General features: G+C 48.2%; 2 protein-coding genes across 5 annotated transcripts in view; one reads left to right on the forward strand and one right to left on the reverse strand.

Moving 5' to 3' along the window:
* Positions 1–17,967, reverse strand: part of SLC25A25 (solute carrier family 25 member 25) — a 30,702-nt gene extending 12,735 nt beyond the window's left edge. For 2 of the 4 annotated variants that reach the window (XM_054584321.1, XM_054584319.1), the window contains exon 1: positions 17,716–17,967. In XM_054584321.1, coding sequence (XP_054440296.1) covers positions 17,716–17,967 — 252 coding nt within the window. Of the gene's footprint in view, positions 1–2,843; positions 3,434–17,715 lie in introns of those variants that run through there. The other 2 variants (XM_054584320.1, XM_054584322.1) reach the window with 2 other exon arrangements.
* Positions 17,968–18,972: 1,005 nt separating this feature from the next.
* Positions 18,973–21,976, forward strand: NAIF1 (nuclear apoptosis inducing factor 1). The gene is made up of 2 exons (XM_054584866.1): positions 18,973–19,655; positions 21,383–21,976. Exons 1-2 carry the CDS (start codon positions 19,145–19,147, stop codon positions 21,853–21,855), a joined length of 984 nt encoding a protein of 327 aa, XP_054440841.1. The 5' UTR covers positions 18,973–19,144; the 3' UTR covers positions 21,856–21,976.
* The last annotated feature ends 3,792 nt before the right edge of the window (positions 21,977–25,768 follow it).

Genomic DNA, 25,768 nt, shown 5'->3' on the forward strand with positions numbered 1-25,768 from the left:
TGACACTGAGAGAACTAAGGTAAGCAGCACCTCACTGGAAGGTGGCAGGTGTGTGGGAAAGGCATAACCTGAGCAAGTTTAAGCTTAGTCGTAGCTAAAAAACAACGAAAGAAACATATCTGTGTCGCTGCTTCTGAACACATACAAGAAACACAAATATGGAAGACTTAAAGCAAGGCTTGTGTTCGTTCCCGACATTTCACACCAGCTCAGGCTCTTTAAGAGCCCATGTGTCTTGCTGTCTCTCCCCCTCCTCTCATCACCATCCTTCTGCTCTTTAATTCTAATTTTGTGACCCAGATCTATTTTTGTTTCCTCTCCATAACAATTAGCATTCGGGAACAATGACAGCAACTCTAGAGCCCTACGAATTTAGTGGTATCAGATTTCAGGGACTCTGGGCTGTTCTTCCCAGAGTGTCTTCTCATCCTCAGATCGGCAAATGGTACCACAAGCTTTCCTTGTTCTATCACTCTGCTTCATGCCCGCAGAACAGGTGCTTCCTGTAAGTGCCAGAATACCCAGAGCAAGACCAGGGCAGGTAGACTACCTGAGGGAGTGTAGCATTAGGTCATAAAGTATTCCCCCCTCCTCTGCAATGACTCAGAGCAAGCCAAAATATTAATATGCGAAGGAGCCTTGCCAGCATCAGGTAGCTCTAGCCCCACCCACCCGCATAGCTCCCAAGAACCTCATTTGCTGCTGGGGCCACAGTGCCATCTGACCGTCAGGTTGCCATGACAGCCCCATGTAGCCGGTTTCCAATGAAACCTGCCTACACTTGGCCATCAGACACACAATAAACAAAATTCTCTGGGCTTCTGAGAAGACGGCCCCTCAGGATCTGAACGCATGGATGGCGCTGAGGGTGCCTCCCACTCCAGATTCAAGGCTTTCTTCTGCAACGGCAGATTAGCTGTCAGGTGAAGATGAAGGGGAAACTGGAACAGATCCTAGAGAAAAGGCTCGCAGGCACCTGACTCACTAGCAGACATATTTAGACAGAGGAAGTGAGGGCCAAACAAAGTCGTGTAGCTGAGAAACTGAGAAGCCTGGGAACCAATGTGAACTGCTCTCGAAGGCTCCCTGATGTTTGGGGAGCCTCCTTCTGAGAAAAAGTGGGAGGCCAGGCCCCATCGGGCAGTGACCATAAGCCCCAAAGCCCACCTTCAACAGGAGCTGTGCTGGAGAAGGACATGGGCTGCAGACCCGTCCCTACTTTTCCAAAGCTCACTTTGTCTGCTTTTAATGAGTCCACACCACCCAGCTGTGCTTGCTTTCTTGCTTCAAACCAAACCGACTGATCCATTTCCCTCTTGGCACCCCCACAGCCAGCTGATCCGTCTCCCTTCTCATTTAGAGAAAGGTGTGGGTCTCAGGTTCAGCCCCCATCAATTTTGATTCTGCAGGCCAGGAACTAAGCTGTCCAGAACAGAAAGTTCTGATGCGAGGCCACCCTGGGGAAGGGCTGGCAAGAGGTGCCAGTATGAGTTTAGAAAACGGAGCAGTTAATTTATTCAAGTCAAAAGTAAGCGACTTTAGTAGGGAGCCAGCCAACCCCTTAATTCCTTGGCCACAGGGCAAGGGGGTCTGCAGACAGAAGTTCCTCACAAAAGATTGTGCCACCGCCATTTTTGAGCTCATCTAAAATAATCAAAAGGTAGAAAGTGACACCCCTCGGAGCACATCTGAAGCATAATACGGACTCAGAGATCCCTGCCAACCAGGACGATTTCATTACAGACCGAGGATTCTCCTCAATGCTCAATCTTAAAAGATAGCAAAAGTTGTTGCATCAAAGGTCCCTCCCGACTTAGCCAAGGAAAAACGAACATTTATCTCTTAAACATGGCAATTCAATTCAATGAACATTTTTTACTACATGGGGTAGAATCTCCTTCTCTAGCTGATTTTTACCCAGAGAAAAAAGAAAAGATTCAACATACCCAAAGCTGAGGAAGTGAACAAGAGCACTCCTACTGCAAGCAGGAGAAATCTCAGCCACACAGCCTTTCTGTTCTAATCCTGAGAACTCGACTAGTCGCATTAAAAACTGCTTTCTTACAGGAAAGTGAGGCAATACAGGGAGAAGTTCCAGACAGACTAGGGTGAAATCTCACCCCCATCCCTCCTGCTGGGCAAATTACTTAACCTTTCCGTGCCTCAGCTCCCTCATCTGTGAAATGGGGGAACCTCCACTTACCCTGGCTCTTGCATAGGTCAGACGAGATAACCCACACTCAGGGCACAAGATGGACAGAAGGCCCTGGCACTCAGCAGATCCGCAGACCCAAGAGAGGCAAGGGCCTCTGCGCCTTCAAACTCCAGCCTCTCCTCTGATCGCTCCCTTCCTTCCAGACCCAAAGGCCCTCTGCCCACCATGGCAAGGGGCCTGACCTCCGGGAGGAAGGACAGGCTGGCCCTGCCCAGTTCCAGGCTGTTTGCTTCAACTTTAAAGTTGCCCGTTTGGCTTGGTCCTCCCTGAATTATTCAGATATGCTAAGGCATAAGACATACTGTAATTGTTTGTCCCTTACTTTCAAATGTCTTTCTGGGGCCGAACTGACAAATCTAAGGCAAATTGTCTATTGCATTCAACCTTCCTTCCCCAATGGCCAGACAGGAGTGGTCACAGCAGGGCAGTAAAGCTTTTACAGTGGCCACAGAGAGATTCTGGGCTGAAGATTTTGGTTTCTTTATTGTCTAACTCTTCTTCCCAGCCCCCCAATACCAAACTGACTGATTTATAACTCCACTCTTCCTCCCCACACTCCGGTTTTTTTCCAGGAAAATGTTCCTAGACCAGTCCCTCAACTACGAGGTCCTCGTGAGGGGGCCATTACCTTAGGAAACTGCTCTGCAGGTCCAACCACCAGCAAAATGGTGGGTCTCTTTTCCGTGGCCTCAGCCCTGCCGTCCTGTTTCCCCAAAAAGCTTGACATCTGGTCTCCCCGAGCAGGAGTTGGGGTGCCTCTGACTTCGGTATCGTCCCCCTCTCTGGAGCCTTGGCACCCAGCCCTAGGGAAAAAGCTAGAGAGAAAATGCCACAGCATCTGCAGCATCACGGCTTTCTCCCAACGTCGCTGACGGTGACTGGTCACTTTTGAGGAGGAATGTGACCACAATACCAAGGGTCACTGGCTACACAGCTGCTGGGAGGACTAGCCTGGGGAGCTGTAAGGCTGGAAGCTCGGCATGCAGTGGCTGTTTCCTGCTCTTTCAAATTTGCTAGCACTGCTGTCGTGCCTGGCCTGAGAAGCAGCTCACTCTCAGAGAGCCCAGCCGGGCTGCTGGCAGCGAGCAGAGAGCAGCTGGAGCTTCTTCAATAAAAACTCACTTCTGGAGGTGGATGGTTATCAAATGTTTGGCTTTTTTAAAAAAGGAAAAAGCAATCGCCCGACAGACCTCTCCGGGAGGCAGAAGCAACTTCGAGCTCCCAATTATTCAACTGTCCTCGCTCAACTACCGATCATCACACGAGCGAGGACCCGAGCATCCAGTCTGCATTCTCACTGCAGCAGGGCGCGGCCAATCACCTCTGCCGACACTACCAAGTTCATTATCCCAACCAGCAACATCCCTCCAATCACAGGCAGCCGATTCCCTGCCTGCAGCCCAGCACTTCTGCAGGGAGGTGCCCGGCAACCTCCAGATGAGCTTCCAGGCTCACCGAATGCACTCTGCGCTGGCTCGCTGGAAGGAGCCCAGCTTTCTCCTCTCCACCTGGGCTGTTCCTGGGATGACACTCACCATCGAATTTTACATGATCAAGAGTCCCTGGCAACATTTCCTAAGACACCTGGCAACATTTCCCCTTGTTCCACGATCCCATTCTCTCCAGCCATGTGTAATACAACGCACGTCATATCATAGCTACTTCGCCCATGTCTCCCTGTATGTAGTGAGCTGCCTGGGGATAAGGACCAAATGAAGATCTTTCTACCTCTAGCATCCAGAATCAGGCACATATTAAGTCTGCAGACTAAACTGAGCAAATGATTATGAATACAAGGGAATTAATCTTTGCTCATTTGTTTCTTATTTTACTAGCAGACAAATTTGCTAGCAAGGACCAACAACTGCCACCCCCCACAAAGGTGACCCTTTGATACAGGGTTCATACCATTATTTTAAAAACACGAGCATGAAAAAAGTTTAATAAACTATGCTGTAAGAGTATGAGGAAGCCTACAGCCTGATATGCTGCTGAGAGTGTGCGCATCAGTATAGCCTCTCTGAAGAGCAACTTAGTCGCAGCTACCAGCATTTCAAAAGCACAAACTCTTTGGCAGAGCAATTGCACTGTAAGAAATTTATCCTGTAGATATATTGTACATGTGAGAAGTCACATGTACGCATACATATGTGTGATACATATATGTGGTCAAATATAAGGCCTTTTTTTGCAGTCTTATTTTTAATAGCACAAGTTTGGAAACAAAGTTCTCTAACAGGGGCGTGGGTACATAAATTATGGCACATCCACACAATGGAACCCTGTGCAGCTGTTCAAAAGAATAAGGCAGCTCTATACTGACTTTATAAAAAATACTATAAATGGAGCCACTTCATAAAGGAGGTGGGGCTGCCACCCCAGAGGACTGCCTTGCTGGTCTCACTCCTCAAACCCTTAGGATGTCAGAACTGGGCAAATCAACCCTTGGACTGGGCCTAAAGCAACAGGTATTCCAAACAACTACTTGTTATGACTGCCAGACTGAAAATTAAGGACATCTTTAGAATTAGCTTGTAAGCTTATCTGCTGGTATAGAAATCCCCTCTTGGGTTTATTAGCACCCACAGAAATTCCTTCCTTTTATTAAAGTAATTATGCTCCTTCCCTTCCTCATAAATACCCTTTGCTTTTACCTCTTAATCGGATCACTCTTTGGGTTTCTGCCTGAATTAGTGCTTCCTGAATAGCTGTTCTTTTGGATCTCAAATGCTTGTTGCCTCTCACTTTTATTTTTAAGTTAACACTCTAAAGGACTGACTTGAAAATATGAGAAAAGCTAAATGAGAAAAGCAAGGTGCAGAAGAAGGGGATAGTATGCTGCCATTTATTTCTAAACTTGTACATGTGAAGAGCATCTCTGGAAAGATACCCTAAAACTGGAGAGATGGTTTGGTGCAGGGGGTGAACTTGGGGGTCTGAGGAAAGAAAGGCAGGTGGGAGATTTACTTTCACTGAACATCCTCATGTCATGTGAAACTGACTTAAGCATGTATGACCAGGTATACAAACATATGCATACACACTCTACACACACACACACACACACACACACACACACACACAGCAATTATTTTAAAAAAAGAAAACACGACAAGGCACAGCAAGAACGCCAAGCTAAGAACAACCTTATCTAAAGGCAGTTTTGGCCTCAGCTGGTTTGGCGCAGGGGGTTGAGCGCAGGCCTGCGAAACAAAAGGTAGCCGGTTCAATTCCTAGTCAAGACAAATGCCTGGGTTGTGGGCCAGGGCCCCAGTTGGGGGCATGTAAGAGGCAATCGATTGATGTCTCTCTCCATCTTTTTCTCCCTCTCTAAAAATAAATAAAATCTAAAAATAAATAAAAAAAAGCAGTTTTGTATGTTGATTAAATGTATAGTCTTTGGAGCCAGACCCCAGATTCAAGTCTTGGCCATGACTTACTAGCTGTGTGATTTTGGTCAAATTACTTTACCTCTCTGTGTAAAATGGGAATAGTAACAGAACCATACTGTTACTTCATAGAGTTGGTTAAAGACTAAATTAGATAAGACATAAAGCTCTTAGAACAATGCATAGAGCCCTCAGTAACTGAACAAAAAGGGGGCTCTGTAATAAACCTGATAAAATAACCACACAGATAGTCTGAACATAAAAATTCCTAACTGGGGCATGCCGTGGCGGGCAGTCACATCCCAGACCTATAGCTTCCTTAGCAAAAATCCATCTTAAGCTTAAGGGAGCTCTGTCCATTGTTCTTACACATCTAGGATAACATGCCTTTGAAATGTCAGAGTGATTTTCCTTTCCAGACTCCTCGGAGGCAAACACTGGCCCCAGAGGACAGACCACAAAACCCCGCGTTGCTATCCTGTTGCCCGCACACTATCTCCCTGTGCTGTAAATGTGAATTATTAATTTTCCTGTATCTACCACAGTGAAAGAAGCATGTGTTTCTCCATTTTGCTTTTTTCCAGTCCTAGAGATTTCCCTGCTTTGCTTTCTCCCACCTCCTTAATCTATGCCCAGTGTTTTTGATGTAACTCTCTTTGGGTCTCTTTGTGTCTCTTTGTCTTTGAGTCTAGTGTATAAAGTAAGCTGCAAAGCTGCAATCCTCCAGAGTATTTTCTCAATCCATTTAACACTTGCTTCCGGGCATGTCCTCCAAAATTTGGCTCAAATAAATTTGTATAAAACTTTTCTATAGGTTTGGGCATTCTTTCATAACTATTAGCTATTTTATTATCATTATCTAGAAAATGACTGTGAGTTCATGCAACTAATTAGTTTTTGCTTTCCTTTTCTTTGTTTTTAAATTGGGAACTGCCCCCAATTATCTTTTATTTGTAGTCAGCCCTTAATCTGGTAATCTTTTCAGGGTTTTTTCCCCTTCAATTTATGAGTGTCTCTGTGTACACAGTCACTGGCTCCTTTAACAAAGGAAACCCAGAGGGATCAGAAAGCCTAGTCAGCAAGAAGGGGGTTGCTTCACAAATAAGTAGTTTTAATACTGCTAAAGAGAAAAACCACAGGTCCAAAATGGTGTCACTTGCGCTAAAAGCCCATGATACCAAACCTAGATTTGATACTTGATCTAATTGCAGTTTAAACCTCTCCCACAAACACAGTCAACCAGCCTGGAACTTTCTGGACAAGCACCAGTAGGTATTCTGTCTCTTGGGCCCTCTCCATGGTGTTTCCCATAGGAAGAAGAAGCAAGAGACAATCTGCATGACAAAACCCTTGCCATCCTCCCCTCGAAGAAGATGTCTTGGTCTAAAAATTATCCTTTCTTTTCCTTTGTTAATAGTTCCCTTTCCTCCCACACTTCTTCCTTTAAAAACCTTCCATTTTGGCCCTGGCTGGTGTGGCTTGTGGATTGAGTGTTGGCCTGCGAACCAAAGGGTTGATTCCCGGTCAGGGCACATGTCTGGGTTGCAGGCCAGGTGCCCAGTAGGGGGCATGCGAGAGGCAATCATGTATTGATGTTTCCCTCCCTTCCCCTCTCTCTAAAAATAAACAAAATCTTTAAATAAAAACCTTCCATTTTGTACAGCCCCCTGGAGAGCTCTTCTAGTTGCTAGATGGGACACTACATTGCTTAATAAAGCCAATTAGATCTCCATATTTACTCAGTTGAATTTTGTTTCTTAACAATACTAAGAAGAGCACACACAGAGCCAAAAGCCCGAACTAAACAAGCCATCCTTTCATGAAAATAATCTTGTTCTTATGCACTGAAAGTCTGGTAACATGGAGCAGAAGGGGATGTCTTGGGCCCCCATTTACAAACATAAGAAATCCTGTGTTTGCTGTTAACTGGCTTTTAATCTAATGGACCCCTATACCACAGAACTGAGTTATGAATTCAGGGCATTCCAGCCAAGATGGAGTTACAGGGACCAATTCACCTTCCTGCCCATAACAATTTGACATCCAGACAAAGTACATGAAATGATGTTTCTAAGACACTTGACTTCAGGTGACGAAGGACAGTGATTCCTGGGAGAGCTATACAAATGAGCTGAGCCCACAATTGCCTCAGCTTCCTGGCTGGGGTTTCCAGACTACGGTATAGAGATGGTCCCCAGGCAGAGCCCAGCAGTCCCCCCATGTTGAAGGGGTGACAGGGGGCAGGGAGGCGCAGGGCACCTAGAGTCTACAGGACCTAGTCTGAACAGGAGGGAGCTGTACCGACAGCAAGTTCTGCAGATCTGCTCAGGCTGCCTGGAGCCACAGCACATGTGTGTGAGGGGGCTGCCTAAGGGTGGGAGAAGAACCATGCATCGCAGCACAAGGACAGTTCCTGTTCCCACCACCAGCCGGAGAGGAAAGCCCTTGATATAGGCAAGTTCGGAAAAGGCACTCAGAGGGCTTAGCCTCCGTAGTGAGACAAAACTAGTCCCGTACTAAATGCTGTTCTTGCCTAACAAAACTTTAAAGCACTAAAAGGCTCAAACTATTTCCAAATAAGCTGCATTCCATAATAAAGCTCAAGAATATTTACAGAAATACAAAAATGTCCAGGAACCACAAAGATAAGATCCAATAAAAAAGTAACAGGAATGCACCTTGACCGGTGTGGTTCACTTGGTTAGAGCATCTTCCTACAAACTGAGAGGTCGCGGGTCAATTCTCAATGAGGCACCTACAGTACTTAGGTTGCAGGTTTGGTTCCAGTTGGGGTGCACACAAGAGGCGGCCAATTGATGTTTGTCTCTCACATCGATGTTTCTCTTCCCCCTTCCCAGTGGGAGCCCATTCCAAGTTACCCCGATGAGCTGCCCAGGTATAAGTGGCCCCAGAGCATCATAGGACGCTCTCCCATGACTCACTCCAGGGCAACGCTCCACATCTCGTGTCTACCAGTTAACTACTTAGTACCTATCTAGCTTAGAATGATTTTCAGAAGACGATGTCAGAGGAATGACTACTGACACGTTTTTTTTTTAATTGAGAAAGAAGCCAGATTTTATGTGACAGCCAGACTGATTCGAAAGTGAAGACTGGCCGGGCCAATTAGGTTCCATGTAGGGCATTTTCCATAAATTGAATGAGTCAAATTTGCAAACTGAGGTTTTGAGCAAAACGAAAACCAGAACCAAAACTGACAAAAACATTTAAAGCAGATGTACCATATGCCAGTAATTATATCATCTCTGCAGCTATTAGGTTTATGACGTAAATTTTTGGATGTCAACCTGAATATGTTCAAGGAGGTGCCTCTTTTCTAGATTCTTTTAGGAAAGCACAGGAAGAAGAGTCTGAAGGGTCCCTAATGACTGATATATGGCAGCGATTTATTATTTCAGAGGCACAGCTGCAGCAGGCGATTATCCCTCGCCTCTAACAAGAATAGACAGATACTACGTGCAGTCCTGCGTAGCCCTACGGCAGCCGGGTTTCAGGGTGTAAGGCAGGACTATTGACCACCCTTCTGCTCGCAACTCAGCCCACAGACAGACAACGAAGAGGAGCCATGCACCCGCCTCATTTGGCACATATGAAACCAAGGCATCTAAGGTAACTGTCATGATTAAAAAAAAAGGTAAAAATCCCTTTAATCTTTTTGTTTGTTTGTTTCCTCCCCCCGCCATCCATCTATTTGAGAGAGAGAGAAACACCCGTTGCTCCACCTGTCCATGTATCCATTGGTTGATTCATACATGTGCCCTGACCAGGGACTGAATACACAACATTTGGTGCATCAGGATGACATCCTCCAAACATGTCCTGAAATCCCCTTAATCTATTTTTGTTTTAGCAATTAAAACCAGAAATTCTAGCTTTGGCAAAAACGCCCTGAAGAAAACGCCTGTGAATGTGGGAGAGAAAGAGAAGTATATTACAGAGAAAACAGTCTCTTGGATGGCTTCTGTTTACTCTTGGTGAGAAGCCAGGCCCCATCAAGGTCCCAAGTTCAAGGTCAATGCCTACTAACAAAGATGTCTTTTTCTTTTATCTAAAAGAAAGTTAGAAGTGTACAAAATTAACCCAGCTTTAGCTGGTTTAAGTACAGGATTTCGAGATGCAGTATGCAAATTGAAGTTCTGCAGAAGCAAGAGACCACATAGACCACAGAGTATAATTTCTCTTCCTTTTCTGCTCTTAGAAGAGCATGACTCTCCCTCAGACTGCACGCATGCCAAGTACAAGGGGCAGAGGAACAATATGGTATTGAGACTGGCATGTAAAAACCCAATCACCTAAAAAGATCAGAAAAGTTTTAACCAATTCAAAATTGATCAGCGGGGACCTAACCATCAGCCCGTGTTCAGACTGCTTACTACAGCTACTTTCTTGTTATTCACGCTTTCCCTTCTTCTATAGGAAAGGCAGAAGAGCAGACTTCTTAAAACACTGAATCCTTTCAGTTTCTTAAAAGTGATTTCAGAATCACACGCTAAAACTGAGATGGTCCAATGAGTGCACACAGCTCTCAGCAGCTGCCTGCTCTGTGCTCAGGGAGGGCAGCAGAGACAAGGGCCGGACAACAGTGCGAAACCCACCCAAGAGCTGCCTTCAGGGGGTGAAGGGCAGCTGGGGGAAGTCTGTAATAACTCGTTTAACCAAGCTGGCTCTTAGGAACTATTCAGAAAAGACTTTCCTTGGCTATAAAACTACTTACCGGATACTATCTTTACTTTTTATACAGGTTAAAGAAGAGACTCGAGCAAAAAGAATACACTCAAGACATGAATAAAAAAGGAGAAAAAACGTTTACTGTGTCTATAAATGCATCACTAAGGGGTGCAACAGAGATGTAATTTAACCTCTCTGGCAGTAAAACACGGGGACTGAACTGGGCACCTTGAAAACCTTTCCAGTTCTAACATCTTGCGGATTCAAACTCAGTTCTAAGGCACTAACCGGAGACGACAGTAGCATTTTGCGTGTCAGCTGGGGAAGAGGCCAACAGGTTGATGAAGGCAGACACTGCGGCGGGCTGGCTTTAACTAGCAGGACCGTTCAATTGTGTCAGACCTACAGGTAAGGATTTAACAGTTTGTGCTTATTCTTGGTGATCTAAACTATCTTCTCTCTGCCCACTTCCCATGCCCCCCTGCCCCCAACCACCACTGGCGTTTCTGTGGTCTTCGAGAGCTTTCTCACGCAATGTACATGGTTGGGTTTTTTTTTGCCTTTTAGAGTCATACATCCAACTCCCGTCAAGGGGAGGGCCGACTTAGGCAAAGAAGGCAGGCAGCCAGGGGTTGGTGGGAAGTAGAAAGCTTCACAAAGCAACAGCTGGAACAGGAACAGCCACCAGCTCATTTCCCCTTTGACCCTGGGTAATTCAAGCTTCCAGGAAAGCCATGCCAAGAGTTGAAAGCAGATAAGAAGCTTCTTATGTCCTACCTTTGTTATTTGTTTATTTACTTCAAAGGAAGGTGCATCTTTAAGACAACAAAGCCTTTCTTTTAGGTGTTGTTTTGAGTTTTATATCCCATACTTAGGAAGAGCGTGCCTACCCTTTCGGTTGCTGCTTCCTGAGCACCATCAGGGGTCTAACAGCCATGGTGGGAAGCACAGTATGTTGAGCAAAATTAGGCGAAGTCAAAACCCTGGGTTCTGCTACTGGCTTTGCCTTCAACCAGCCTGGCCCCTAAGTCTCAGCTCTGCGTCTGCAAAATAATGCAGTAAGTGAGATAATCTCCAAAGGTTTTAACTAAGCTCTACTTGAATTTTCACAACTTCAAAGTGAACTCTGTATTTGGGAAAAGACCATCCATGGCCCATTTCCATCCAGTGAAACATCTGGGCCAAAGACACTGACATGTAGAGTGACTCTACCACTTCAGTTAACTTTTAAGAAAACTGCCCCCAGGAGGGTTCCTTCTTTTGTTCTTTCTTTGACAGCCCCTGCCTCAGGTTTATTTCTACCAACAGCACAGGAGGACACCAACCCCGTGCAGGCAGCAGTCCAGGGACCATCCTCACGTTGCCAGGCAGAGGCCTCTCCTGCAGAGCCTTCGTAGTGGCCGGGGCCACCTTGGGAGCCCGAGCCCGAGCTGCCGCCTGGGGCTTGGTCTGAGCCTGGGCCTTTGGCCGGCAGAAGCTGAGACCCCTGGCTATGCCGGCAGCGGCACATTTCCCAAGCTTGGAGCGAGCGATGTAGGCAACTCAATCGAGCTTGCGGCTGCTGCCCTTTGGGACCTTGGGCTTGACCTCCTTCGGCTTTACGAGGACCTTGACAGCCTGGGAACATGCTCTCACGGCCTTGGCGTTGTTGGCCTGCACCTCTTCAGGCCCTTCTTGGCAAAGTGCATGTTCCTCAGGAACTTGGAGAAATTTGCATCTTTGTGATCTTTCTTGATGCCTCTTCTGTGCCATTTTTGGGAACTGGTTTTGTGTGGTGTGGTTCTTGGGCTTGGCCATATCTGCACCAGAGCCTGTGGTTCCCAAAGTCTTTTTTGTGTTTGTTTTAATTTCCCTAATGTCTACAAGGCCCAGGGTCTCTCCAACCTACACTCCTCCTTCCCACGCTGCTCTGCCTGGGTCTACATGCCCTGTGCTACTGACATCCCAGGCTTTCTACCCCCTTCTGTTCACTTTTCACCTGAGCAACCCAGGAAAAGTGTAGATGATCATGACCAATTCTGGGCATCTTATTTTCAAAGACTCCATGGAGGGAAAAAGTCATTTTATGTTAAACGCCTAAGTGTCAGGCACTGTATGAGGCTCTTTACTTCATCTAATTTAATCCCCACCACAAACTGATGAAATACCATGTTTCTGATAAAGAAACAGACTTGGAGAGGTCAAGTAACTTGTGCAAGGTCACTTGGCTACTGAGTGGTAGAAACAATATTTGAACCCAGGTTTATGCCACAAAGCCTGTATTGTACTGTTTTTCCAAAGTTTTGGGGGTGACATCAGCATCATGGCGGAGAAGGCTTCATCATTTCTCCCCTTAAATTTACAAGTCTGACGACTAGAACTCAAGAGGATCCCTGCTCCACACAGACACACGCCAGAAAGATCTATGCATGGGGATGCATGAAGGTAGGTACACTGGGAAGAGCAGGGGAGGCAGGCTGGGGGGAAGGACAGGGACAATGGCTGCAGACACAGTTTGGTGCCCACGGTGACTCTGGCTAGCACAGGAGGAGGGGAGAAGTCAGGCCGCAGCCCTCCCAATATGGCCCGGAGCAGGAGGGGCAGAAGCAGTTTCCATCCCGGGATACGTGTAACCATCGCCCGTCAATTTTAGAACATTTTCATCGCCTCAAGAAGTAATCCCAAACCCTCACCTTCCTATCTCTCCATTTCCCTCCCCTTCCCCTCCCAGGCCTCGGAAACCACTAACCTAGTTGGAATCTCTAGCTTTCCATGTCCTGGAATTTCATATAAGTGGATCATATAACACACGGCTTCTGTGACTGGCTCCTTTCACTTAGTGTAAGATTTCCAGGGAAGGTCTGTTCTTTTATTTAACTCCCTCCATACACTGCCTCAGATGAGAGACTATAAAAGGTATGGACAGCTTATACTGTGAGAAGGGCATGATAAAACCTATTGTTTTTCTAAAAAAATTTATTTACTTATTTTTAGAGAGAGGGGAAGGGAGGGAGGAAGAGAGGGAGAGAAACATCAATGTGAGAGATATGCTGAACTGTTGCTTCTCACATGCCCCCAACTGGGGACCTGGCCTGCAACCCAGGCATGTGCCCTGACCGGGAATCCAACTGGTGACCTTTCAGTTTCCAGGCCAACACTCAATCTACTGAGCCACATCAGCCAGGGCAACCCACTGTTTTTATAACAGCAGAGACTATAGGAAGGCAAGATAGTTTTCAGATACTTAAAGGGCCCTTGGTTCACTTTTGGACTTGGCGGCAAATGGGAAGCAAATACAAGCAGACTTTAGTCTGACACGAGAAAGTACTCACAATGACCCTGACTAAGTCCACAATGGAATGGGCTGGCTGGCAACCTGCAAAGGAAGCCCCAGGAGGAAGGCTCCCCACAGTGGGTAGGAGGCTGGCCAGTGACCCCTCCAACCAAATTCTTTGGTTGTGCCAAATTCACATCAGCATTGTTCACTGAATTCAACCTGCGGATGTACTCAGCTGGACCAGAAATGAATACCAGCAAGACATTTGTTTCTCTCTTTCCCCCGTGGCTTCTGTGAGACCAACAATTAATGATTATTCAACACCAAAGGGCTTCACCCGCCTGGAACCTGCTCAGGCTGTATTCTTCCTTTTCACCTGGTCTTAGGATCAAGGGACTTGACCCCACCTTTCCAAATATCAACTAATTTTTTTAATCTTTCTCTTTAAAAAATCTTATTATTTTTAAAAAGATTGTATTTATTTATTTTCAGAGAGCGGGAAAGGGAGGGAGAGAAACACCCATCAGTTGCCTCTTGCACACCCCCAACTAAGGATTTGGCCCACAACCCAGGCCTGTGCCCCTGGGAAATCAAACTGGTGACCTTCAGGTTCCCAGGCTGGCGCTCAAATCCACTGAGCCACACCAGCCAGGGCAAAAATCCCCTATCTTGATGATAATTACCTGGAACTAGGGACCAATATTGCAACAATATAACACAATAAGTTTACTCTACCAACTCAATCCAAGCTGCAAATAGTATTTTTCTTTTTCTAAGGGGTCATTTTATTATATCAAATGACATCTATCCCTTTTCTATGGGAAAAAAAACGACTTCTTTTTTCTGTAGACCATCTTATTTAAGTCCAGCTTCCCCCCAAATGGCCACACATTTAAAAGGTCCAGAGTTTAACAGTGCCGTCTGATTAAGCAATACCAACTTGACCTTAATGATCTTCCATTCAATTATTTTAAGTCAACAGAGATTGCCTCATGAGCAAGGCTTGGGTCAAGGAGAAATTAGGGCATGGTGGATTCTCATTCTTTGACAGGATAATCTCTGGATAATCCTGAAACCTATTTTGGGAAAAACAGACATGGTTCTATAAATTGATCTCACCTGGTCTTTCTTTAGTTCTCCTAAAAGCCCACGAGCAGCAGTGCAAATGCTTGTCATGTCCCTTAGAAACAACAGGACAGGTAAAGAGGAGTGGAGCCCAAATAGTAGTTGGTTCCAGTTCTTTCTCTGGTCTAATTCCTTACTGGTCAAATGAGTTTGAGGTTGTTTCATAGTCTTTTTGAACCTCTGTTCCTTCCTTTGGAAAGTGGGGTGAACGCCCTGTTTTGCCTATTTCACAAAGTTATTGTGGGGCTTAAACTAGCTGGTGCATAGACAAGTCTCTAAATCAGCAAATCACACCATCTTCTAGAATCCTCACCTGCATTAAACACCAGCTCCTTACGATAGTCCCAAAAGCCTCAGCTAAAGGGCCAACTGTTTACATTTAACCCAGCTTGCATTCTTCCTCTAATTGGCTGCCTGAGTTGTAAACTTTGTTTTAAATTTGTTTTAAGACAAAGATTTTGTTTGGTCACATGAAAATGCCTTAAATAGGCAATGCTATAATTAGCTCCAGCTGAAGCCTCATTTCCCAAAGTCACTACCGCTGTCGTCATCTTTTTTTCTTCCTTTAATAAACCCTTCCCGTCTTTTGTCCCACGACAGGCTTCTAGTTCACATGTCCTTTACAAAGAAAATTTCCCTGGCTGGCTGCCATCAGTTTCTCTGCCCACTACCATTTTAAGTAACTTTTTCTCGGCTGTCCCAATTTCTTTCGGGAAGGGGCAAAAAGGCAGATGCCAAAAACTCCTAGTTCATTTCTGAAGAAAACTTCACCCAACCTGTTGTAAGCTAGCAAGAGGCTCTGATAGTCGCGTGGCTTGGATTCACCCATCACCCACTGATAAGCACTCAGAGCTGATTCCTGAGCAAACCCTAGCATTTCGGACTGGTCCTAAGGGTCGTATGGAGCAGCTGCCAAAGTTTGATGATGTATTTTTCAACCTCTATTCCCATGGCAGATGACCCATTTCTAACCGAAGGGCCCCCAATTCTCTTTTGGCTTTGCTAGTTCTGCAAAACTGAAGCACTGCAGTTTTGATACGATTTCAACAGGAAGTGGTACAGGGGTTCATGAGGCAGGGTGCCTTCCTGTTGTCCAGTTACTTAAAACAAAGCAGATTCTCTCAATACTTAAACCATTCCCTGGAAGACTAACTTGTACTCCTCTACAGGTAATAAACGAATAAAACGAATCATTCCCATTCTCAAAGCTGTATAATAATTTAACTTTTTCAAAAGCTGTAAGAGTTGTAGAAATACAGTCCATACTAAATTCACATACCAAGGGAATAAAAAAGAATTGTTTCATGGCATAGAACTTAGATCAGTCACAGAGTCAAAAAAATTTTAGAGACAATATGACCAAGGAGCTAGACAACTTTTGGTTAATCAAAAAGGCTTCTTTCAACACCTTTTGGAAAGAAAAATGATAACTTTCTCCTTATTTGCCTGCAGAAATTTGCTGCCAAAAAAATGGATTAGGATCAATATCAGATGCACTATGAATCACAAGAACATTGTGACTCTGGTTGAGGCACTAAGCATAGCACGAACACGGAATACACTGCCACAGGCAGGTGCTCTCGATGTGCCTGGCAGCATATGTCCAGTGCATAGGTTCATACAAGCAGAAAGGTAAACTTGGGCCCACACATCCCTGAGTCCATAAGGCAGAACAGACTTTCTGAATTTAGCCATGCTATCTTTCCAAGTGATTTATTCATCAGTTATGTATGGGAAAATATTGAGCTCACACTGCCATTTTGTGTAAAACTTATTTAAATTTTTTAAACTTGTCTCTAAACCTCTTGGATTTAACCCGATGGTTCTATTTTGCATAGAATCACCCTTGGTCTTCTTCCTTAGGGAGATCCTAAGTAGGTTAACTAAATACGTTGGATGTTAATCCAAGACACCTTGGACATGAGTTAAAAACACCTTCTTGTGTGTACCCATCAAACCAAAAAATAGGTATACGGTAACTCTCTGGCATTTTACCCGATTTTTTTCCACACTTGGCTGCAAGATTCTCTAATGGTTTTATGTACAAAGGTAAAGTTTATACTCAGCAGTCCTCCTCCGGGTTGTAAATCAGGCTAAGCCACAAGTAAATGAAATACTCCGGAAAGGGAAGCTACAGCTACAAAGCCAGAGGGGAAAGCATACCAGGAGATGGGGGGGGGGGAAACAGCCTCTACCTGAGATTCTTACAGAGAAAGGACAGCACTTCTCTTTCTGGCAGGCCGGGAGACGGCCACTGTCCGTTCCCACCTTCCCTTTGGCCAGGGGCCCACTCCTGAGCAAAAGTGAGATATCCCCTCCTAGATGTGTAACACTTTCACTTTTAGGAAGTATTTTCCCCTAGGTTCATCCTAACCAGCAACCCCGCAAGGGATCATAATCCCATTTTCCGAATAAGCACGTCAACAGGGAGGAACCTAAACCAGGAGAGCTGTCAGTCCTCACCACCCACACCCATCGCAGATCTGCCTAAAACCCCAGTTCCCTTCCCCCCCCCCCCCCCCCCGCCAACTCCCACATGCTTCTGAGAGGAACCAGATCAGGGCCCACAGGCTGGCATGGAAACCAGAGGGGGAGGGAGGGGGGCGCCGCTGGAAGAGGATGGATGAACCCGTCAATGGTGGGTAGGGGGAGGCATCAGGCCCCTCAGGTCGGGAGGTGAGGAAAGGCCGACTTCTGATACCTGACCTTTCTAGCTTTGGGAAAAGCCGGAGCAGGAAGGGGCTTTTCGTTCATCAGAGGGCCCAGAAGGTGCCCACCTGTGCCCACGAAGAGCCGTTCCCCGTGACCCAAACGCCCATAGAGGTCAAGAAGGAGTTCCACTCCCACCAGCGAATAAATAGGGTACTCATCTCTCACTGGGGGGTCCCACCCAGCCCAAGAGGCCGCCCAGCAGACCTGCCACGCTCCAACGGGCAGCCCAAGAATCCAGGCCGTCCATACCTGTCACCCGAACCTCCCTGTAATCTAGGAGACGAAGGGAGCCTCCCTCCCCACCCGCGCGGACGGTGCGCGCCGCCTACCCGGAGCTCGCCCTCGGTGCGGTGCAGTCCCAGGCGTCGGAGTCCCACGGCCAGGTCGTTGACACACAGGCCGCCGTCGCGGTTAACATCGAGCGTCTGGAAGAGGCTCCACAGGCGCAGCCGGTGGTCCGGGCCCCCGCAGACGGCGCCGCCGCACGGGTCTACAGACGCCGGGGACGAGGCGGACGAGGCGGCGGCGGCAGCGTCCGGCGGCGAGGAAGCCACGCAGCGGCACAACACACTGCTCACCATCGGGCGCGAGACAGGGGCGCCGGGCGGCGAGGAGAGCGCGGAAGACACGCGGGTGTTCGCAGACGGCTAGCGCGGGTTCCGAGGTGCCGGCAAACTGGCGGGAGGGGCCGCTTCCGGGAGCCCCGCCCCACTGCCCCGCCTCTCTGGCCACGCCCCTAGGCTCGCCACTGGCCAGTCACAGTCCCGAACTACCACCTGGAGGGGCCGGAATCTCCCCAAGGACTGCCCATATCGTTCTGGACAACCCCGATCAATGGAGAGAGCGGGGCGATTCCGTCTTAGCCTGGGCCGATTCAAACTGAGGGAGGCGGGGATTGGCTGAGCCGGGCCCAAGAGAGGAAATCACACCGCTATAGGCAGAAGTCATATGATTGACAGAAGGAAGGACCCGTGTCCAGTTCCCATTGAGTAACTCTGTTTAGACTTCTGAATCGTAAGGATGGGAGGAAAGGTCCTGTACGAAGAGATCGTAGTCTTCGGTAGGAAACTGGGAGTTGTGTGAGGAGTAATTGTGAGCTGTAGCTCACACCAGTTTGCTCCCTTGGGTGGAATTAAATATTAATTGGCCAACGGCTCCAGCCAAAAACACTGGGGATGATCAGGAGGCAGTGTTTTGAAAACCTAACTCCCTAAACCACCAATAAAATAGCTGAACTTAATAGCGTAATAGTCGTAATATTGATAATTGAACAACGATTTTTCACTGGAAGTTAATAAAGACAGTGGGTGGAGCGCTCTGCAGCGACAGACACACCTTTAGACCAACAATCAGGCCAATTCCAGTAAGTGGGCGTGCTCTGGAGCTGAACGACAGATCAAAAGAACCAGTGAGCGGCCTGATATTGAGCCACGACCAACCGGGAGGGCGGGTTCCCCTGGAGAAGCGCTGGGAGGCGGGAAGAGGGGAAGTGGGCGGATCTCCGCACACCCCGGCGGAAGAGGCAGATTCAGGAAGCCATTACGCAGCTGGCTGGCAGCGGCTGGGCCGGTCGGCGCTGGGCCCTACGCACTTTGCGTAACGAGGGGGGTTACCAAAGGCCTAGGGCTTGGCCTTGGGCAAGCCCAGGCTATCCCATGTATGGGGGTGGGTGACCGGCGAGGCTGAGGAAGAAGAGAAAGGGAATTGGGCGTTTGAAGGGATTATAATTTCTTTAAAAAGAAGGGGTAGGGAGAGGCCATGGCCGTCCCAGCCAAAAAGAGGAAGATGAACTTCTCTGAGCGAGAGGTGGAGATCATCGTGGAGGAGCTGGAACTGAAGAAGCACCTGCTGGTGAACCACTTCAACGCCGGGGTCCCCTTGGCTGCCAAGAGCGCGGCCTGGCACAGCATCCTGAGAAGGGTTAACGCTGTGGCCACCTGCCGCAGAGAGCTGCCAGAGGTCAAGAAGAAGTGGTCTGATCTCAAGACCGAGGTCCGTCGCAAGGTTGCCCAGGTCCGGGCAGCCGTGGAGGGTGGTGAGGCCCCAGGGCCCACTGAGGAAGATGGAGCTGGTGGGCCAGGGACAGGTGGTAGCAGTAGTGGCGGTGGCCCAGCTGTAGCCCCCGTACTGCTCACTCCCATGCAACAGCGCATCTGCAATCTGCTGGGCGAGGCCACCATCATCAGCCTACCCAGTACCACAGAGATCCACCCCGTGGCCCTCGGACCCCCGGCTACTGCAGCCACAGCCACGGTCACCCTGACACAGAGTGAGTGACCTCTCCTGCCCAGTCCAGCGTGCATAAATGGGAAGGGCCAGCAAGAGATGGGGCAGCCTGGGGAAGGTTGACTGTAAAGGGTCAAAGGTCAGATAGGAGTCTTGGAAGACAGGAGACCTTCCAAGAGCTCCTCGGACAGAAGTGATCTTGTTCTCTCTGGGACTCCCTCAGCACACAGTCTGGACTTCTGATGAGCTGAATTGCTCTCAACTGTGTTTTGCCACCATTCATGTCCATGACTGAAGTGTGTGGTCCTTGAAGACACAGACCATGTTTATATCCCCCGAGGACTTAATCACAGGGCCTGGCCCATAGTAAGCAGTCAGGATATAGCTGTTGAATGAGTGGATAGATGGGAATGATAATGCCCAAGTTAGACATGCATTCTGGACGGGGACATTCTGAGTTTTCAGTGTGGTGAACATTCATCAGGCACAGTTGAGGAACCTCATGGTTCCTGGTGTTAATCTAGTCATTCACACGCTCATCAAACAGCACTTATTCTGTGTCCAACCCTGTGCTTGGCACTGGGATTATCAAAGTGTGTAAGGCAGAGACCGGTGATAGTCTAGTAGGACAGATAAGACGTGTACGAGTAACTGCACTGTCAGTTAGGAGAACCTAAGAAGGTTCTCAGAAGAGAAAGGGGCCTTTTGGTTGGGGTGGGGACACACAGTTGATGGTGGCATTGAAGGGTGGAGAAGACTGACCTTTCCCCTAGGCAGGGAGGCCCAAGCAGCCCACCAAGAGTTCCTTCAAAGGTTCTCAACCGTGAATAGCAATGGAGCTGGCTTGGGTTGAACTTTTTTTTCATTCAGATAAGGGTTTGCACCGGTACCTGTTTAACTGCTTCTTTGTACTGGGTTATAAAGTGTACCGATCACTGATTCTCAGTGGGGCTTTGATGAACTGGGTGTGAGTGCCATCCCCCACAGTGCCATATTTCTCCAGGGTATTGGGGTGGGTCAGGGGATCCAGCACTGGCCTAAACCAATTGCTGTGCTGGAACGGAAAGGACCTTTGGGTATTGCATTGACCAGGGTGATCAAGGAGACAGGGAGGCATTTGTTGGGCACTTTGCCACCCCCCTCCCACCTCCTTTTCTGCTTGGCCAAACGAGGCTACAAGTCAAGAAGGCACTGAAGGAGGTAGGACTAGCGTAGCCACAAACAGCTCATGTAGATGTCTGCTGTGTCCTGGCACCACCGGCAGCATGTGGCCCTGCCTTTATGAGCCAGAAGCAGCCCCGTGGAGTGGTATTGAGCACTACGGACAATGGCTTGGGGAGACCTGGTTTGTTTCCTGCACCTGCTGAAAAAGCTGACCTTAGACAAGTCACTTCGTGTTTCTCAGTCTGTTTCCTCATTTCTGAAAATGAATATGACAGGACCTACCTCTAGGCATCATGAGGATCTGTCAAGCTAATGCGTGCAAAGGGCTTAGCACAGTGCCTGGCACATAGAAGGTGCTCAAAATTTTTTGCTAGTATTATTAGCATCTTTGCTTTTGCCAGACCTGCGACTGACCCTTTGGTTACCAAGGAGATTAAGATTCTAAAACCCCTCAGAGTCTAGATTTAGTGAGGTACATGAATAGCTAGAAAGCCATAGGAGGCCTGAATTCCCCAGCACCGGTCTTAAGGGCTTCCTCCCCACACCACGTGCCCAGCTCCACTCTTTCCAGAAGGTGACCTGACACTGCCTTTGCTCTTCCCACAGTCCCCACAGAGACCACCTATCACACGCTGGAAGAGGGCGTGGTGGAGTACTGCACAGCGGAGGCCCCCCCACCCCTGCCGGCGGAGGCACCTGTGGAGATGATCACCCAGCACGCTGACCCCTCCGTCAAGCCTCAGGCGCTCAAGAGCCGCATAGCCCTCAACTCGGCCAAACTCATCCAGGAGCAGCGGGTCACCAATCTGCACGTGAAGGAGATCGCGCAGCACCTGGAGCAGCAGAATGACCTGCTGCAGATGATCCGCCGCTCGCAGGAGGTACAGGCCTGTGCCCAGGAGCGCCAGGCCCAGGCCATGGAGGGCACGCAGGCGGCCCTGAGCGTCCTCATCCAGGTCCTCCGGCCCATGATCAAAGATTTCCGCCGCTACCTGCAGAGCAACACACCCAACCCTGCCCCCGCCTCTGACCCTGGGCAGATGGCCCAGAATGGGCAGCCAGACAGTATTATCCAGTGAGGGCTGGCACCGAGCCGGCCTTCTGCTGCGATTGGATGACACTGCCGTGGTCTTGTAGGAGTGTTCTGTGGCTGGCTGTTGGCTAGGGCCGGCCGCCTGGACAGGTCCCTCTTTAATAGACACTGGGGAGGTCCACTATTTTCGAGAAAAGAAGGGGACTGGGAAGAGGAACTTGTTGGGACCTGGAGACCCAAATCCTCTTACTCCCACCGTTCGAGCTGCCTTGTTAAGAACCCAAAGACTAGTCAGGCGCTGGTGATGGAACATGTGTTGTCATGAGCCAGGGCTTGTGACATGACCCAGCCTCAGTGTAGGACACTTGTAAGGGAGGCTCTCACTGGGGAATTGTCACACAGCCACACAGCAAGAGGAGGGGTGTCTGTGCTGAGTGCCCCCCACCATGTGCCATCTTTTCGGTCAGATAATGTCAGCGGTGCTGAGAGGAGCGCGGTAATATCTTCTTCCTCCCTCAGGAGGCAGAGCGATGGGGCCTGAGGAGAAGCCCCAGCCTTTCCCCCTCACTGCACCTCCATTCTCAGGGGACTCTGGTCAATGCCGTGCCCTTGCCCCACACCCCGCACACAGCAGGGGCCCTTGGGAGTGCCCTGGGCTGCCTCTGTGATCTACCGGGGATGTGGCCGGCCGGGCTCAGGAACGCTGGGTGTGGTGGGCATGGCTTGGCCGTCGTCTGGTCTTCCACGGGATCCCCCGGGCAGCCCTCCAGTGGTTTGTCCCAACAGCTTGTGACTCAGGTCAAGCGTCAGGCTTTGGGTGCTGCACATTTTCAAGAAAGCCAACCAGTGTGGACACTTGGTGCCCCACTGCAGTGGGACTGTGGTGGCCTGTTGGCTCCTTCCAGAAGGCTTGCTTCAAGCCAGCTGGATTTATTCTGTATACAAACCCCTCCCGGGAAGGCCTCCAGGATCTCCAAGGGCCCCTCTGGCCATGCCCTGCCTCCTTTCTTCTCTACTGACTGCAGATTTCCAAAACTGCAGGAAAAAAAAAAAAAAAAGCCCGTTCTGCATCACACCCTGGACGCCCCGCACACATTACTCAGAGCCTTGGGTTTTTTAGAGAATCCCACTGGCTGGTTGGGCGAATCTGCAGGCCTCACTGGCCCTGAATGTTTGAGGTGGGGGCGTCGCCGACTTAAGAAGTGGGACCTTTGATTTCTGTGCTACGGGAGAGCACACAAACCTTGGAGTTCTGAAGGAGGTGGTGGTCCCTGTTCCTCCTGACACTGTCCTGTTTGTAGGGAGTTTACCCAGATGGCATTTGTCTGTTCCGCTTTCAGAGTGAAATCGGTTGAATCATCACCGAGACTCTCACATCTTTCAGGTCATTTCCCAAGCCCGCCACCTGGCTGCTGGAGCCTTGATCAGACATGACTGATGGTTACAACTCAAGGCTCCGGATCTCAGCTAAACAACGAAGGTGCTGCCCTTCTGGGCATGTGCGTTGAGAGTTGCTTAGCTTCATTGTTGCAGTCACACAAAGGTGCCCCTAAAGACCGTCGGGAGATGACTCCCCTGCCACTGATCTGTGTGGGGAGGACATGGGCAGGGCCAGCTACAGAGCAATGGAGAGAAAGTGGGCCCGTGAGGGGTGGGCGGCAGAAGAAAAGCTCTTCTCAACGTGGCTGCAAAGCAGCAGCACCTGGCAGCCGGGGCACGCCTCCCTCCGAGGAGCCTGCTGGCTCTGGCAGGGTAGCTGCAGGCACTTCCTGAGGACTTTCGACTTGGTTGGGTTTTTCCCTGGGCTTGGCAATCTGAGCCGATACTGTGTCTGTTCCAATTGGATATACAGAAGAAGGAAGCCTGGATCACTTAAACTGACTGGTTCTTTCCAGGGCATAATTTTAAATTAAAGAAATATCACTTTTTTTTAATACCCATGTCTATGTCTTTATTATTGGTTATACATAGAAGAGACATGGTGGGAAGCAGGGGCTGGGTCACTGTGGCCCGCAGGTCAAATCTGGCCCCTGCCTGTCTTTGTAATAAAGTTTTATTGGAACACAGTCACATCCCTTCATTTAATTAAAGTCTTTGGCTGTTTTTGTGCTACAGTAGCATAGTCAAGCAGTTGTGACAGAGACCTTTGGCCCATAAAGCCAAAGTATTTACTCTCTGGCTCTTTATAGAAAAAGTCTACCTATTCCTGGTATAGGGCAGGGTTTCAGACTCAGAACTACTGGGCTTGTTGGTCTAACATACCCAACCCTTGGCTTCACCCCAAACCTGGGGAAGACTCCTACAGAGAGAGCTCTAAGCATATGCATGGTAAACAAGCTCTCTGCGTGATTTTGATATTCTCTGAAGGTTAAGATCTTTGACTCAGAGACTGGAAGAGTTAAACTGAGCTGGCATGGAGACCATGCCCCAGGGAGGGCTGGTTCTGGGGAGGCTCTCTGAGCACAGATTCTCATTGAAAATTGGTCCTCATTCTGAAGGGATCCCAGCCTTCCTGGACATAGCTACCACTCTCTCTGGTAATTAGGAATCATAAAAACCCTGTCCAGCCCTGTTCTGTGCAGGCCTTACAAGTATTACCTCATTGATTCCTTGCAACGGCCCCATGGATTAGGTACTAGTCTTGTTCTCAGTTTGCAGATGAGAATACTAAGGATCAGAGAGGTTAAACAATTTGCTTAAGGTCACGCAGCTACCTTATTTCCTGGAATGGCCCATTCTCTTGACTACTTTAACCTGGCAGCCTGTAGAAGTGAAATCAGCTAGAACTAATTTGAGCTTGACCTTGAAGAGTTTCTAGGTCAAAGGAGGAGGTCTAGGAGACAGTTTTTTGTTAGTGTTCTTGGCACTTGAGAAAAGGAACACTGGCCTCTCCTCACTGAGGCTTTGGACTTATTTATATTAAGAAGGAAAAGGGTGAATTAACAGAATTAAACCACATGTTGGTGGTGCTGGTGGAGAACTTATATTGGGATGATTTTCTGGAGTCCTTTCTGAAATGTGGTGTTTTACATGGTTAAAAGGAATACTTGCAGGCCCAAAATGGCATCACTTGTGCTAAAAGCCCACGATACCAAACGTAGATTTAATATCCGATCTAGTTGCAGTTTCAATTTCTCCCAGAAATGTAATCTTAATCAATCAGTCTAGAATTTTCTGGTCAAGCACAAGTAAGATAATCTGTCACCTGAGCCCACTCTGTTCCCCATACCCCCAGTAGAAAGAAGAGACAGTCTGCCTGATATCTGCCCCTCCCCTCCACCCAGAGATTTCTGATCTAAAAATAATCCTTTCCTTTTTTTGTTAATAACTCCCTTGACGCCCCCCCCCCCCGGCTTCTTCCTATAAAAACCTTCCATTTTGTATAGCCCCTTGGAGCCTGCTTCTAGTTGCTAGATGAGATGCTACCCTACTCATGAATCACTTAATGAAACTAATTATATCTTCAAATTTATTCACTTGAATTTTGTTTTCTAATAACATAAAGAAAAATACCTCTAAGACACTGAAGCTTGCTACTTCAAGCATTGAAATCTTCTCCATTTTTAAAAAGATTTTATTTATTTTTGGAGAAAGTGGAAGGGAGCAAGAAAGGGAGAGATACATCGATCAGCTGCCTCTCGCATGTCCCCCACTGGGGACCGGTTCGCACACTAGGCATGTGCCCTGACTGGAAAGCAAACAGGTGACCTTTTGGTTCACAGACCTGCACGCAATACACTGAGCCACACCAGCCAGGGTGGAACCCTCTCCATTTTAAACTACGTATTCTGATGAAAATCTTTCAAAAAGATGTCCTTCGTGACCTGTACTTGACCCATCGGTTTCTTATTCAATAGAATTTGCACAACAGGCCAAGGAGGGAGCGCTGTCTCATGGAAAGATCTGCTCCACTACTTAGTTTTCACTGTCTCAGCATTTCAGGGCCCCAGTTTTGTCAA

This window comes from Pteronotus mesoamericanus, unplaced genomic scaffold (assembly GCF_021234165.1).
Source record: "Pteronotus mesoamericanus isolate MK-2021 breed Mesoamerican mustached bat unplaced genomic scaffold, CSHL_Meso_final contig_78, whole genome shotgun sequence".
Classification (NCBI taxonomy): domain Eukaryota; kingdom Metazoa; phylum Chordata; class Mammalia; order Chiroptera; family Mormoopidae; genus Pteronotus; species Pteronotus mesoamericanus.